The 17,462-nt window shown below is 37.2% G+C and overlaps 1 protein-coding gene across 10 annotated transcripts in view; it reads left to right on the forward strand.

The window, feature by feature from the left end:
- syngap1b (synaptic Ras GTPase activating protein 1b) overlaps positions 1-17,329 on the forward strand; it is a 169,844-nt gene extending 152,515 nt beyond the window's left edge. For 8 of the 10 annotated variants that reach the window (XM_044115812.1, XM_044115816.1, XM_044115805.1 and 5 more), the window contains 2 exons: positions 2,436-2,497; positions 12,665-17,329. In XM_044115812.1, the coding sequence (XP_043971747.1) occupies positions 2,436-2,497; positions 12,665-12,782 (180 nt within the window). In that variant the 3' untranslated portion in view covers positions 12,783-17,329. Of the gene's footprint in view, positions 1-2,435; positions 2,498-9,379 lie in introns of all 10 variants that reach the window. The other 2 variants (XM_044115807.1, XM_044115808.1) reach the window with 2 other exon arrangements.
- The last annotated feature ends 133 nt before the right edge of the window (positions 17,330-17,462 follow it).

A 17,462-nucleotide genomic window follows, 5' to 3' on the forward strand; every position in this document is an offset into this window, starting at 1 on the left:
TTCACGTCTGCATCTCTTAACCATGGAAGAAAAAAGTAAAAGAATCAGCAACACTAAAAATAATATAAAATTAATGTCCACATATTGTAAATATTAAAATTATGATTGTTATTTATGCATCTTGAATGTTTATTCACAGTTGCATTTAAAATTTGGAGACAGTTTTAGGGTTTTATGCATTTTATGGTTCTTACATTCTCTTTCTGCCTTAAAGTTCAGCTTATTTCCACTGTTATACTGCAACATTATCCTGTTAAAACACACCTACAAATAGATAAAAACTTATATAACTTATTTATTAAGGAGAAAGGTCTATCCAAGCTGATGTGTGTGGAGAAAATAACCAAAACTTGCAAACTAGGACCAAAACCAAAAGATGCAGCTGAAAATGTTCACATTTTCAGGTGAACTCTAATTCAGGTTAATTCAAATCAATACAGTTGATTATGGTTATGAATGATGAAGACTAAAAGTTAGCATTAAATCAAACTGTGGTCAAGCTTTTTGTTTGAATGTTGCAGGGTAAACGTATGTTGCATTAAAGGTGGAAAAGGTTCAGGTCCAAATGCATTCTGGATGTTAAATACAAAATCTAGAGATGATCCGTAATGTTTCTCATGAGCCTTTCTGCTTTGGCCTGTCCTAATGTGAACAGTTCTTTCTTTCTTTGGACATATTTTCAAAGTTAACTCAATTAAAGGCTGGGGAGAAAAAAATCAAAGGAAATCCTCAGGGGAGATCTCCATTAGTTTCCCTTCAAAGCAGCAGAAATCAAAAAGTTCGTTAAGCATGCCATGAAAACAGAGGACCCATCTGAATGCAACAAAGATCTTTATTACACACTTTTTAAAATACAACATTAGAGCGTTTCAGTTGAAAGTGATTCAACAGGATGAAGTACAGTCAGTTCCTGCAGTTTCTGCACTTTGTAAAAAACTATATTCCTTTTAAAGAAAAAAGGTATTTGTAGCTTTTTATTAAATCCTAGAGGGAGAATAATGTGGATTTTGTGTAGATATTATGATTCTGTCAAGTGTGATCCAGTAAAGATATGACCTCAGAATAAGTCAGTCATCTAAATAAAAAAGAACTTTTGACACAAGTTTTCTTAATTTATAAATTATCTGTGATTAATTCAGTTACTGAATGAAGATTCCTCACCTGGATGAAGATCCCCAGTGGTACTTTTATGTTATTGGATTTTATTTACCATTTCCAGTGGATCGATATAAGATTAAATATTGACAGATTATTACTAAATGTCTCGCAATATTTTTCAATAAGGTTTAATTAAATAATTTATTGTAATAGGAGAGCTATAATAGAGCAAGAATCAAAGAAACAGAAAACATCAATTAGACAGATGAACTTAAATAAACTTGTGCCTAGGGTGGCCTCTAGTGGCACAAATTGAAAAATGCATCCAATTGAATATTTTAAATGCAATCCAAGAAGTTAGTACTTTACAGCCACTGTTTTGTCTGTTACTTTTTGACTTTTCTAATACCATGGTAATGCAACAATATAAATATTTTATGGTATGATACTAAAAAAATACTGCAGTTAGGTTGATTCAGTATAGATAACTTTTGAATTGCATTTTTTAGGCAGTATTTAAATATTAATATTTAAAAATGGTTTGCTTAGTGGGAAAACGGTTCTGTCTGATTTGTTTATGACTGTTTTAGTCCAGATTAAACTTTAGCTCTTCCTCCCACTGTTGCATCGTTTATGAGTGTCTGAATCGTTGTGTGTGCAAGGTAGTTACGTTTTGAAACAATTATTCCTGATCTGTTTGTGATTTTACATAATACAGTGATGTAAATATCTTCTGGGTTTTTAATCTGTATTTATCTCTGTAGAGTTGATGCATGATTGAAATAAGCATGTTGTTCAAGCTGTATTTTTCCCTTTCTGAACCAGGGAATGTTCCAGATTCAGCTGTGAAGCCAGTTTATCAGCCGTTATCACATCCAGATGTCGTTTTGGAGTTGCACGATTTAACACCTTTTTGTTTTCTTATTGCATGACTTCTGCTAATGATGAACTGCATGGCATGCTGCTGCTGGAAGGCTTTCAGGCTGTTAAGTATCTGAAACTGTTTGGTGTTTTGGCAATTATGTTCTGTGTCTGTATGTAAATGTGCTTCAGGAAGGATTTTATCTGTATATTTACGTTCTTGTTTTCTGTTCACTTTGTGTTGTGTATTGTATGTGTTCTGTTTTGGTGGCTGTTGTGTTTTTCCTCGGCCCTCACCGCCCTTCTGAATCCTTTTGTCTTGTACCCCAGCTTTCCCTCCTGATTTTGGCTCCCTCCTCCCACCTCTTACTTTTAGCCTTCCTTTCCTTTCTTTTCCTTTCCTTTTCTTTTCTTTCCTTTCCTCTTCTTTCCTCTCCTTTCCTCCTATGTTGATGAGATACGGTGATTTCTCTTAGGGGAGGCGTCAGTCCATCCTAGTGCAGCCCCGACTTGCGCCTGTCCCACCCCGAGTATCCAGGTAATAACCCAAACCGCCAAACTTTCACTCCATCCATAACTGCTGCCTCTTTTCCACTTCTACTGTTATCTCTGTGTGCATCCGTGTGCATAAGCAGGACTTTTTAAAATCCACCACAGGTTAACACACTTTATTTCCCCTTTCATCTTCACTGCAAAACACAAAGAGGTCTGTCATAGAATATTTGCAAATATGCATTTTCAAATAATAAAATGTGAGATAATAATAGAACAAAAAGTCTCAGAGGCTAAAGTCCAAATTGAAACATTAGTTATAGTTCTTTTCATGAAACTCAACAGTTTCTTACCGGCTTTTAAATAAACAGAGAAATTCTTAAGTAGAAAAAAAAAAGAAAAAATATTAGATCCGCAATATTGTTGGAGCTTAAATCCTATTCTTTCACATTTCAAAGGTATTTTTAATCAATTTAACCAAAGAAATTCAATGTCATGGTCTCTCTTTGTTACAGACTAATTTCAACAGAAAGGCTAAATATATAAAAAAAATAATTGGATGAATAAGAATAAAAGGAGAAAACAGGGAGATCCAAGAGCTTCCACTGATTGGTATGAACAAACAAAACAGCCACAAACCGAGACATGGAACCAACAGGGAACAAATAAAACGATCAGTAATAAAAACAATCTCATCCCAGGTGTGTAACAAGAGCAAAGTGGAAAAAAATAGAAAATATGAAAATAAAATAAAAATCCTGAAAATGAGAGAACTTCATAAAATGAAAGATATGTTGGACAAACGTAATAAGAAACATATGATTTAAAGGAAAATAAGACTAAAATTTAAAAAAAGAAATTCCAGCATGTTATGGGACTCATCTTCAATATATTTACTGAGTTAGGTAGAGTTTTGTTTTCCAAGCAGGAAGTTACTTTTCCTCTGCTTCTTAATAATGTGTTACATTCTTTCTCTGACAAACCTCTAGCAACACTTCACTAGACTGACCTCAGAATTAACTATTTATGTTTATCTTTATATGTTGAGAATATATCAAGATATCAATTCAAGGGGTATTAAGATTATCATGCATTAAGTAGCTACTCGTTTCAGCTAAACTGCAGACATGGTGTTTCTTTTAAGAATGTAGATGGAGAAATGGTATAGCAAGCCAGGCAGAGCTGAATTGTTTTGTGGATCTAGAGAAAGGACATGAGAAGAAAGAAGAGGAAGTCAGAAATATGTGAGGGTAGACAGCTGTGAGGGGTGAGTTTGGGAATAGATAAGGGATCGGGGATCAGCTCTGAGAATTACTTAATGACTAAGAAGTTCAGGAACACTGGAGTGGTTTAACTGACAAAATAGTCTCAAGATTTTCTTTTGGAGTGACTAAAGTGAATTGGAGAAGGATGAGTTTGGTCCAAAAGCCACATTAGGTCAGATTGGGGACATTTATCCCTCTGGGTCTGGGGTCTTTCCCTCATGAAGAAGAGTTTAATTGCTCTTATCTTGAAGAACAATGGTGGGATAGAGGGTGAATCAGATACACAGACTGAGGTTTTGTCTGCAGTAATGTGATCATCACTTATGTAAGTGATATTCACTTATATCCACTTATGTTAGTGGATATAAGTGAACATTGCTTATATCCACATCCTGGAAACAAAACAGGTAGCTGAAAGTCGGATACAAGGAGGGATCTGGAAATAGTGACATCTTTTCAGATGGATTATTATTCCATTATTAAGTTATTCTACCATGTTTCATGGCGAATTGTCAGATTTTGAGGTTTGGCCATGGTCACATTCTTTGATGTAGCAAAATCATTTTGATAACTTTTGATAACCATCCTTGGATGGACGGATGGATGGAAACTCAGGTTTAGCAGTTTGCAGAGAAAGTTAGAGAAACAAGAGATGGTTGAGACTTGTGCAGAAGAGAGTTAGTGAATATATTAGACAAAGAATGATGAAGAAGGAGCTGCCATGGAGGAAGAAAAGAGGAAGACCACCGACAAATATCATAGAGAAGACAAACATGCAGAGGGTTTTTGTGTCTGTGATACGGCACAGTTTTTCTCTTCCATGGTTTTTACAAATTTAAAAAACATTATTTATTTCATATGAATGGTAAAGAGTTTTTGACAAATACAATAACAATTAATTAGAAAGAAAAAAAAATGCACACAGGTACTTGTTTTGTGGCTCCACAAACTTCGGTACAGATTTGTGAGCAAGACATGTGAAATTAAATGTTGACATTTTGGGGCATTTTTTCTGGCCCAAAATGGAACATTTAAAACATTTCCATTCTTGTCAGTGAATCTGTCTGTAAGTTATTAAAATTCCTATATTAATTCTCTTTTAACTGGAGCTCATGTCCTGAAATACCATGTTTTTGTTGGATTTCTTTTAGTTATCATGCTTTCCTTTACACACATCTGCTTACATTTGCCTTCAGGGTGCATCCACCTCCTCTACACCCCAGCACCCCATCTCCATCACCCCCACATCCTCTGATAAACACTGGGAATTATGTGAAATCTCCGTATCTGTCCCAATCCTTCCCCAAAGAACACTGATTACTGTGAACCTGTTTTCTGTGTTTTCCGTGTCTTTCAGTGAGTTTTTGTGTTTGAATATTTATGTGTTTTGTGTTTGTGTCCAGCACCTGATTGTGTTTGGTTGATTGTTGATGTAAGCCAGCTGTTACTGTGTCAGACGATGTCCAACACTCATTCTGTATTTTGATGTTCGATTCTTTTGCTGTGAAGTTAGAGTTCTTTACCTAGAAAGCTTGTTGCTCCAAGGCAAAGAGTTTTAGGTCTTGTTAGTGATGAACCCCGTAAATACAACAGGTTTTAATTTCAAACATTGGGGTGAGAAAGATTGAACAATTTTCTTTAAACATCCTCCTTCCAAATTGGAGTAGACAGAGGTGGTGTGTAAGATATGTTTTCTTTTTGTGCACACTTGTGTCCTTACATAAACCCTAACATTTCAGGGCTCCACTAAATGTGCTGTGTTCCTGTCTCCAGTACTGAAAAGCTCGTTATTATTAAACAGAAAGACTACAACACTCTAATTAAATGCATTAAGTAGTTAAACACCACAGCCACAAAGAGCCAAGCAAGTTTGGTAAGTTAAAAAGGATGTCAGTCAACATTTTGCCATGCGTTTCTTCACCTGCTTGATCTCTGGGTTTAATAGACATGTGTATGAGCCTACACATGGGTATTAAACTACAATGTTGGTTGTGTTTGAGAGTAACTGAACAGTTGTCACTCAGGTTGTGTTACTGGCATCCTATTACTGTTCATAGCACCAGTTAGCAAAGTGTTTTCATTCATTTGGTTCTGATTGAGAAGAGAAAAGGCCTGGTAGTTCACATTAAAAGAAATTGGGGGGCAGACTTAATCTCTTTTGTTGTTGTTTTTTTTTTCTCATGTTTTTAAGCAAAACAGAAACCCTTCCACTCACAGCGATCACAACCACGAGATAAAAAATTATCTGCCGATAATTTGCTTTTAATCTCTTATTTTTTTCTACTGGATGCAAGCTGTTTCCCTTCCTTTCTGTCTCTTTTACAGCACTTCATTCCACTTGCATCACAATAATTCATGTCTCTTCTATGTGACATAAAATGATTTCATGCATGCAGGTTTTCTGGGGCTTGGTAAAGAAAATTCCAAACAAATCCATGCCAGATAATTTCAAGATGTACCAGCAAACTGATGTCAGATAAAGAAATAGGAGTGTTTGAAGTGGAGGAGGGATTAGATTTATTATTTAGTATCCTAACTAGAACCATCACAGGTTGAAGAAAGTGAAGTTCTGACCTGATCATAAAGCTAACAGGTTGTCATATTGGGGCTGTTCCATCCTTCCATGACTTGCTTAACTGAGATCAGCGACTAAAACAGAAACCTCTACACCTTCCTGTCCTGCTTATGTACTCCTTTCCTTCCCTTCTGCGGGGAATCTGAGGTATTCCCAAGGCAGTTGTATCATCCAGCATCCATTATTTTTTTACTACAAAATAGCTGTTTAATTAAAAATACCTGTGTCAATATTAGCCAAATATAAGTATTGATCTCCTTATTGAGTCATTGCACAAGCTACTGTTGTCCAAATATCTGCTTTTATGTCAAAAGTCCAAAAACGTCAAAATCAGGGTCAAACCGAGTCGTATATCTCATTTTAGTTACAGTGTTAAAACAGTAAGTGAGCTTTCACTTGAAAAAACATAGTGCCATAAACAAAAACAATAATTTCATGCTTGGTTATGTTCAAAATGAAAGAGAAGGATGTACAAAGTTACAACAGTGTTCCCAAGTATCATGTTGAAAGTCCATGAGCTTCAACTTTGGCCTCAAGCAGTGAAGTTGAACTGCACTTTATCTTTCTTGACATCTAAAATGTGCCTTTGTAGCAAAACTGCTCCTGGTAGGGTATCTTATGGTGATTTTCTCAAACCTTTTCAAGTTTGCTGCAGGGGAGATACTGAGATACTCAGGGCTAACAGCAACTCAACAGAACTCCACTTCAAACAACTCAAACTACCTCTTTAAGGCCCGTGTAAGCAGTGTCCTCACCCTGATGTTCTTCACTTCTTCCATTGTTAGAAAAGGGTTAGCTTTAAAGTTCCCACGAAATGTATACCAAGGTTGAGTCTGCTCACACAGCCCCTCTTTAGACATGCTTTCCATCAGTCTGACAGCAGCTGAATGTGTGCATGTCATGCCTGAATGAAAACCCTTCTGTCTCTTCTTTAGGTCACAACATGATAATTTTACATGTCATATCTGACATGTAAAAACGCTTCAGGGGAAAACAAACAGAAAAATTAGTCCAGAATAATGATGTACTTATTTGTGTCAATAAATAAGTCATATTACTGTTCAAATTTAACCAATTAATTTCTCTATCATAATAATTATATAAAGTTATTAATCATTTTTCCAAAATGCCTGAGCCAAATGAATGGGAGCAATAATGTTAAATGGTCTGCTTCATATTTAGACTGCAGTCGAACCCAAAAAGCAGAGTGAACTCTGCAATCGTTGTCAAAATGCATCAAAAGATGATATTTTCCTGGAGCTGACTGGCACTTTAGCAAATGATAAAATTGTTACATGGAGCTTGTCTGAGAAGCACAAAACATAATGTATCCAGTCATTTTCATATTACAGCTCTAATTCATGGTAACACTGAGGATCCAGTGAGCCAAGCAGGTCTATTATAACCTATCAGCTTAACATTATGACCACCAAGATTCATCATTTTCAACCACAAATACTGCAGGTCTGCACTGTTGCAGCACATTGTGGTCCAATAAGCACCAGTGAAACAGGAGTGACTGTACATATATATGAGATCAATATCAGTTAGCAAGACAAGTTTATTTGTAAAGCACCAATAATACACAGAGTAGTTCAGAGTGCCTTACAGAAAAACAAAGGAATAGAGATAAAAACATCAACTGCATCAAAACCCCAATGAAGCATCAAATAAAAGCATAAAAACTTGAGAAAAATTGGCTAAAAAAAGAAACATTGAAATTACTAATCTAATGTGATGCAAGTAATAACATAATCTTTGGTCTTTATGGGTAGGCTGCAGTAAACAGTATGTTAAACTGGAACTGGCTCACTAAATGGGCCACGTACATGGTGGAGTAACACCAGCTCAGCTGTGCAGCTACTTATCTCAGTAAAGAGCTAAAGTCAGTGACCAAGTCCCCAAAATTCACTGGAAAAAAAAAAAATCTCTAACGGCAAAATCCCTGAAACAATAGCTGCCGGTATCTTAAGGTAAATTAGAGAGTTTTTTTGCAGTGTAATGTATTAGTCTAGTCAAACTCTGCTCAGTGCAGTAATGAATTAAGCATTTAAACCTCCAGTTGGACTTTGGCTGAACTTTCTTCTAGACCATGTTTAGCTTGAGTCACAGTCAGCAAACGACCGTGCTTTTGGTAATTACCAGAACTTTCCCAGAACATTAGATGAGGGAGAGCAAGACATTTACCAATTAAAAGCAGTTTCATGGGAACTTTAATATGATTTTTTTTTAAATGGCATTGTGTCTTCTTAAGGTTTTAAGCTATTTGGCGAATCCATGCAGCAGCTCTGTCAGCTTTAGGTTGGTCCTGTTTGGTCTTTATAATAATATTTTGGATTTTATGCTTTATTGCTTCTTAAATCTGGTGCTGGCATCAATGTGGCTTGCATGTTTACAGGTATAAGCTAAGCCTTTAGTGTTTTAGTACAATTAAGATGTTCTTTTTTTATTCTGTAGTGATTAAGTTTTCCAGGTCATGTAAGAACATGTAGATGATATTTAGTGGATTTTGCTCTCTGGTATGGAAACCTCATGCCTTTGCCTGATGCCTGTCACATGACAAACACTCCTCACTTCTCATCCCAGGAGAATCAGGATCTTTTGGCCGTGAAGAACTTTAATTCCCCTACATCTCCTCTTTCTCTGTGTCTCTTTTCCTGTGCTCCCATTTCTATTGGTGTTCGTCATGCATCGACCTCGTAACTCATTTGGCTCTTTCTCTCCTCTCTCTCTGTGTCTCCTCCTCTGACCCCTAATCATTTCTTTTTTACTTTATGATTCCCTCTTGGTTTCTGCTTTGATCACCACTTTTACATGTCTTCATTTCCACCAACTCTTACTATGTTTAAATGTTGACATTTCATCACTTCAAATCACAAACGTTCTTTCTTCTTTCTCTTCCCATTTTTGTCTGATTGTTCCTGCTTTTCTCCTCCGGTTCTTAATATTATTTCCTCAACATGACTTAATTGGACATATCCTTATAATCCATCATCCCTTCCATCGTTCATTGAATGGCATTTCTCCTACGACCATTTCTCCCTGCTCCCACTCCTCTTTTCCTTCCCCTCTCTCTCTATCTCGCTAGGAGGACCAGCTTTCCTCCCTGGGTTCAGCAGACCCCGGTGTGAAAACTGAAGGTGGAGGGGGAGGAGGAGGAGGAGGAGGAGAACAAGGAGGAGCGGTTACCAACGATCAAGGCCCCACAGTCTCTTCCTCTGGCATTTTCTCCAACACATCGCCCCACAATGGAGTCCTCCCCCAAATTGTAGACCTTCCCTCCTCACCCACTCCTGATTCACAACTTAGTCAGAATGAAGAGCTCCGCGGCAATCTAAAGACAACTTCACAGGCAACTGGAACCACAGCAACGGCAACTACGGGAATCGCAGATTAAAGGGGGGAGTAGGTCAAACACAACAGCGAGGAGCCAAATCAGAGAGAGATGGCACAAAGAAAAAAAACTGTACCCCCACTCCTGTTTTGTTTCCATTTTACACAAAAAAAGACACTTTCTTGAAAACATACATGTGTCCTTATGACCTGGGCAAGAGAGAGAAGAACACTGTGAGGGAGAGAAATAATAATCACCCTGTATAATACATAACACATTAACACTAAGGGCTCTTCAATGGACTTGATGCTCACATGGAGCTTTAGATAGTATTGGTCTTGCAGGACAAGATCACGATACTTTGCACCTATTTTAAGTCTGTCACACAAAGCAACCTGCGCCTCTCTTTGACTCCATCACGTAAGGATTGAGCACTAAACTCTTGCACCCCAAAGACTTCAGAGTAGCCTTTAAAAAAGGAAGCAGTACAAGCTGTGGACCAGCAGTGCCTTTTAAAAGTATTCATACTCCTTAAACCTTTTTCAATTTCATTTCGTCACAACAACAGACTTAAATGTGTTTTTTCTGGAATTTTATGTGACCAACACAAAGTTGTGCATAATTGTGAAGTCAAAGGGGAAGCAGACATATTTTTTTAATATTTCAGATGGATTTGTAGACAAGTCCCAGAGTTTCAGAGTCACGTACAGCTGCAAGTCTGCTGGAACATCTCAACCAGCTTTGCACATCTAGAGATTAAGATTGTGGAGAACATCTGTGAACATCAGCTTTTAAGTCTTGTCACAATTTCATAGAGTCTGGACTTTAACTAGACCATCCAACACATGACTATGCCTAGCCATGACTAGCCCAAGATCAAATTTAGTCTGACCAGATCCAAAATGTTTTCTGTGACCTTTTCATGGCTTCTGTCAGTTACTCACTTCTTGCCACTCCTCCATAAAGGCCAGATTTGTGAACTGCGTGACTAAGAGCCGTCTTGTCGACAGATTGTCCTACCTGAGCTCTGAAGCTCCTCCAGAGTCACCATGGTGCTCTTGGCTGCCTCTGATTAATGCTTTCTTGCCCGACCTGACATTTTAGATGGACGCCCATGTCTTGTGTCATCCTCTCTCCATCTTCAGAAGTCGGACTAAAGAGTCCTCTGTGAGATGTTCAAAGCTTTGGACGTTACTTTATGACCCAACCCACCTAAACTTCTCGGGAACTTCCTCACTGACCTTTCTGCTGGGTTCCTTGGTCTTCACCATGCTGTTTCCACAAAACCTTTGAAGACTTCACAGAAGATCTGGATTTATCCTAAGATTAAATTTCAGACAGATGAATACAAATGGTTTTCTTTGTAGAAATGTTACTTTGGTTTAAAGGTTTTAAAACCACAAATCTACTTTGTGTTGGTTTATCACATAAAATCCCCATGCCATGCATTGACTTTTGTGGTTGTAGCATGAGAAAATGTAAAAAAGTGCAAGGAGTATGAATACTTTTGCAAGGTACTAAAGGCGCATCACTATCCTGAACAGCCAGCCTGCAGTCTTTCACAGGAGAGACATGGTGATGAACTCTGGCTTTTTTCCTAGTGCCTTTGAGAGTTTTTCAACAGGGTTTAACTAAAGATGTGCACGTGGACATCCACTTTAGCTTTGTTAGAAGGAGACTTAAATGATGTGCTGTAAGGGTCATGCTCTAGCATTTGAGTTACAGAAAAACATTTTGGGAAACTTTTGTTTTGCTTTCTTCAACCTAAGGGACGACCTGTTTCCGGAATGAGCTCGTGCATTTTTTCTCTTCTCAATCTCAGAACTGATACATGATAAACTGGTGCTAAACAGAAACAAATGGTGCCATTTTACCAAGTGAGCTGTCTGTGTGTCTGCCATACCACTGCCTCGCTGTCTCCCCCCTCCCCCTGCAACATGTTCTTGATGTGCCTCTGTCTCTGTTCTCTGTGCATCCTGTTTTGCTCCAGTGTCTAATGGGGTTGTTTCCCCCACACCCCCTGTCTCTAGAAGTGCACTATTTCAATATCTGGTTGTATTTAAGGTCACTAAAAGCAGCTTCTTAATTTAGGATAGAAAAATGAGCAAGTTATTTAATTTTATGTTACAGTAAAAGCTCATTTAATTGAGTGACAGCAATCTAACTTATCCTCAAACTGCTTCTTTAAGTGCAGATAAACACAAGTTATGTTAATGGTTGTTCAGTGGAATGTATTAAATAATATTTTTCCATATAAATAGATCATTTATAACTATATAGATTGTCTTAGATTAGCCATTAAGTGCCTGAGGTAAATGTTCTTAGACGAACTCAACCAAAGGGTTGATTTGTTTCAAAATATTATATTGCACCCGCATTTTTTTAAACATAAAGATTTTAAAATGTTCTTATTTTGATCAGATGTGTTTATTTAAAAGTAAAAGAAAATCTGAAGTTTATGTCATGGTAAGAATATCAGAATAACTTGACATGATTTTGAAAATAAATGTTGTGACATGTGTGTAAAATGCCTAAAAACATTATTGTTGGAAGTGTTTCTAACATGCATTCATATTCATTTTCATTTTGAACTGTCTGTTGTAAGATTTGTGTGTTTTCCCAGTCTGCTTCACATTCTGTTTAATGTGGCGTGTGATCTGAGAGGAGGTCAGAGTAATTAGTTTAGATTCATCCTAAAACCAGTGAATGTTAAACCAAAATGTAAACACACTAGCAGTCTTAACACAGGGACACGTAGGGCTACTTTCTCCTTTCATTGTGAAATCTACCTGTGTGATGAATGATCCTGAATTAACATTGCTGTGAAAATACCTCAATGACTCAGGTAAACAAGCAGTTGCCTCAGAGCTGAACGCTAACACACACACTCAAATAATTGAAAAAAAAACCACGAAACAGGATGAGTCCAGCTTTGGAGAGACTGCCGCTCGATATCTATGCTTTAACAGCAGCTGATCAAGCACCTCTGCCCCGTTTCTTCTCTCTCTGTGTCTCCCCTTGTTTTTCTCCCCCTTCTAGCCACTCTCAAAGCTTCATGGAGGACAATGTGGAACCTAATTGGCTGATGCACCATCGGCAGTCTTCGGGGTGGCATGGCCAAATGTCCAGAGCCCTCTCTCGTGACGCGATTGGCTGACAAAGGGAGAACTTGGGCCGTTGGTCCTATTCTCTTGTCTCTAGGGATGGTGCAATCCCCCAGCGGACCATGTAAGGAAATGCTGGGATTTCTTTCTTTTTTTTTCACTTTACTTGGGCCCTCTCTCTCTCTGATTTGACAAAGGGATTGAAAATAATGTGTTTGACACCTCATTGTTGGATCCATTTTTCACCTATTCAAGGTGGGCTGGACATACTTTGGTGTTTGTGAGCCCGCCGAGCATGCAAAGAACAGCTATGCAGTCTGATCAATTAGCAGAACGGAGGAACACACAGGCCAAGGACAGCGTGGTTCTCAAAGTAAGAGAGAGAGACCTAAAGTGTATTTCAAAGGTGCTTGACTTCTCTTGTTATTTCAGTCCAAGCTGACTCATATTTAAGCATTTCATTTCCTTCTCCTTAGCTCTATTATTACAAATTTTGAGTCTTTTTTCTTGATTTTTGACAGACTTTATGTTTTAGCTTTTCCTCTTTTTCGGAGTTTGATTTCAAAAGGAAACTAAATATGCACAGCCTATTTCAAAAACTGCTGAGGAACAAAAAATCTCGCTTCAAAGATGACTTTGGAAAAACTGGACAGAATGTTATTTATATTTCTATAACGGATTACTCTTATTATAGTATTTAAAGGAAAAAGAAATTCTTCATCAGACATCTTCTGGAGGAGATATTTATTTCTTGATAAAAATCCGATGGAGCGATCCATTTTATATGAACCAAGTTTTCATACTGAGACAATCTGATGGAGAACAAAGTTGCTCTAAAGCACTGGAGGGACGAACTTGTGTTCTACCTACTCCCCCTGTATGACAGTTTGCACGTTGCTGTGACCAGCCTGCTCTTTATTTTTGGGTATTAATATTTAAGAAATATTATAGAAAGACACGGCAGCGGATGTTTTCCGTCCAACAATCGCCGAGGAGCTCTCCATTTATGGACGATTTGAAAAGCCGTTGGATGCGGATGTTTGCTTTACGCTGACTGTGTATTGTGTAGAGTTTGACCAGAGCAGGGGGGATGAACTTGTTGTTTTCATTGTGGCCATATTTCCAGTCGAATTGCTGTAAAACTACTCATTTATTTCTGCAGCTGGACTCCGCTGACACCAGTCTGACCTGAATAAAAAAAGAAATCCCTGCCATTTCTGCCTGACATGAGAACAGAGAGAGATATGTTAGAGGTCCTGCTGAAATGAGTGAATGTGTTTGTAAATACATAAATGTATAAATGTGCGTATGTGTTGGCTAAATCTTGTGTACATATTGGATATGTGTGTATATATGGTATGTCTGTGTGTATATAGTTTGTTTGTACATGCAGAGTGTACAGTTATTTTTTTCCTCTAATGTTTCTCTCTCTTTGTATGACTAGGTCTTCTCAAGTTCCAAACACCGAGGCATGGAAAGGTTTTTACACGTTATACTGACAGCTATCAGAGGCACTTTTTACTCGCAGACTTAGAATATCAGCCAGGTCTGTCACTTCTAGCTACGTTCTCGAATAAGAAGCTGCTTACATAATCTTAAGCTTGCACTCATTTTCTGACCAACTTAAAAAGCTTTTTTGATAAGATTTGGGTGAGCAAGCATTGTTTGTACATATTATGGTCAAACCGAAACGTTTTTGTTTTTTTTATTTCGTCCTCCTGAAATCTTCATTTGCACTTATTTAAAAAGTTCTCAACTTTGCTTTGAGTTTTATCACTTTTGGTTTCTAAGATATATGTTTGAGGGTGGTTGTCATTCATAGGTATATATTTAATCTGACAACCCTTATATATGTTTCTTGAAATTTTGCTCCCCAAATCCTGCGCTCATGGAACCGTTTTATGCAGGCAAATCCGTCCATGAAAGCATACTGTTATTACTTAAAACTGCTTGTTTTTGTATAGGTCCTAACTAAATAAGTGTGCCTCCTCCATATACTCTTACTAACCATAGATCCATTATCTCTGCTGGTCACACATGTTCACTCCCTCCTTTACAAGCCATAGCCCCTTTTCCCCCTCAGATTTCCTCTATTGTTGTTTTTCCAGGACAGACCTTTGGGGATTTTGTGTATATTAATGGAAGAGTGGTGTTGAAGAGTGTTTTGCAATTATATATGGATTTGTTATGAATGTGGATATTCTGCTAGTTGAGTTATTATTGTAATAATGATAATAATCATTGCCTCTTTGATTTTGTTGATTAATGATGCAGTTGAAGAAGATGACATTGTTTCTTTTCTCCTTTTTTTTCTTTTTTTTTTTTGAACACACCGCAATTTATATTTTTCGGGTGGGTGACAGCGGAGATAGAAATACATAATTAAATTAATAAATAAAAAAAATATTTGAATTCTTACCTTGTAGTGTGTTGTTTTTAAATCAAGGAGTTGAATTGAAATACTTTATTTTTCCCAAGGGAAAATTCAAAACATTCTCAAAACAATTAATAAAAAAAACTAAAATAAAATAATAAAATTAAGAGGCTGCAAAAAAGTCCTTCGCTCTTACAGCACAGAGTTTGCATGCTTTCCCTGTGCATAGATGAAGATAAAACAACACACAATAAAATTATATCAGCACTCCAGGCAGCACAAACCATCTAGAATAATAAAAACCCAACAGCCAAATGGTTATAAAAAACTAAAGTGTCAGTTTGATATTGAATTACTTGATATTTTATGTTTTAATTGGCATATCTGAGGAAAAAAGTACATAAATTGTACAATCTCTTTCTTTATTATTTATTGAACTAAAAAAAATCAAAATCTGTCTGAAAAAAAAAACTATGTTCACCCTTGTTGCTTTCACTAGATTTCTGAGAGAAAGTGGCAACTAGGTGAAAATTACCTGATTTTCATCACTGTGACCAGTTCTACAAAAGCAGTTTGCAACTTTGGAGTAGAAAGATACAACAATGCCAAGTTGGAATGATGTAGACATTTAAAGACAGACATTTTTAACAAATCCCATGGATCAGGATTATTTTCTTCATGCAGACTCATTCCACTCAGTGTTTGGATGTGTGAAAACCTCCCTGGTGAGTTTCTCCTGTTTCGGGCTGCACAACCATCCCCTCTCACCCACAGCAACAGATGTTTTTCTTCTGTGAGTCTCCTCTCAGATGAGCAGAGCAGATCGTTTCTTCATGCTGTCCCCTGCCAGTGTGCCGAGGGTGATGATGGACCCAAGAAGAGGGGATTCAGCAGAACACGGCATGCTTGTCAGGGTGCTACCCTCCCATTGCGGATCGCCTGGAGACCTTCAGGCAGTCTGGCAACACGTGACTTTAGAAAGAACTGAAAGAATACGACACAGTGGAAGAGCAGGAACATTTGTAAAGTGTTCAATCGCCTTTCAGGGGAAATCTTATGTCCTGATTTTCATCTTTGATGTCTAATAACACCAAACAGTGAAACAATGTTACCTTTTTTTAATTTTCTCTAATATTCTGAAATGATGCAAAGTCATTTTTTGTTAGTTTTTTTTAATGGAAACAAAAGCAGGATTATAAACAGATCTGCACATATCAAGCAAAAGGAATTATTCCAGTCCTTAGTGCCGAAATTATTTTCACGTTTTATTACATGTTCCCATTGTAACTGGTCAAACCTTAAAATTAAATCATGTCTCTCCAGCTCTAGCAGTGGATCACAGGCATGCACAATAATCTTTGCAGACATCTGCTGACAAGTAGGAGACATTACAAAGCAATTAAAAACCTAGAAGCAATAACAGTAATCAACTTATGCATGTTTTTAGAGAAATACAGCTTTTTATGACTGATTTAAAAGCTCTACATTGAAAATGTCCTGCAGTTTTGTTTTTATAAGCAAGGTTTAGATGTGTCTTACAAGATGATCCCACTCAGGTATACTGAACTACATAGCACCAGTTATACCACATACATTGTCAAAATTGAGTCACAGTAACTGAAAAAAATTATAAAGTATATTAGAGGTCACTGAATTAATTTACAAATACTCGTTAAAATACGGTGAAAAGCACCTGATGGAGAATTTCAAGCAGACCCTGTGATTGTCCAGTTTTGCAAAATATCATCACTTATTAAAACACAAATAGCAGCAAGATTGGAAACCTTTAATCTTCCTTAGCAGTAAGTTGAAACTGATCCACTGCAGCACCATGGACAGCTCTCCATTCCAGTAGCCTATCTCTCAGTCTAGATATGTCTAATTCATAGATGTTAAACATTCTTTAAAAATCTCTTGTTGAAGTGTGCAATGCAAGCGTTCTTGAAAGCAAAAAATTCATAACAGTGAACAATGTGAAACAACTTTTATCAGCCGTGCAAGGACAACGGGAATAAACCTGTGTTTGGGTAATATCTATGTATATTTATTTATTTCGCTTTACACATTTTGAACTTAAGAGAAATTGTAAAATTCACTCTTGACAAAATAAAACTTGTGTGATAATTTAATTGTATCATGAGGTTTACGTGGTTCAATGGGTCAACCCTCTATGCCATCCTGTACTATATATCGATACAAGTCGTTGTATATTGTTGGAGCGCAATACACTTTAATAACATAAGAAATGCAAGCGTCGTGACCGCTGTTAAAGGCTAACGCTAATCTTTTTAACTTGTTTTCCCTTACCAATATGGCGAAGTTGTTCACGTCTCACTTCTGTAATCTCGTAATTTTGTTT

This window comes from Gambusia affinis, linkage group LG05 (genome assembly GCF_019740435.1).
Source record: "Gambusia affinis linkage group LG05, SWU_Gaff_1.0, whole genome shotgun sequence".
In the NCBI taxonomy this organism is placed as follows: domain Eukaryota; kingdom Metazoa; phylum Chordata; class Actinopteri; order Cyprinodontiformes; family Poeciliidae; genus Gambusia; species Gambusia affinis.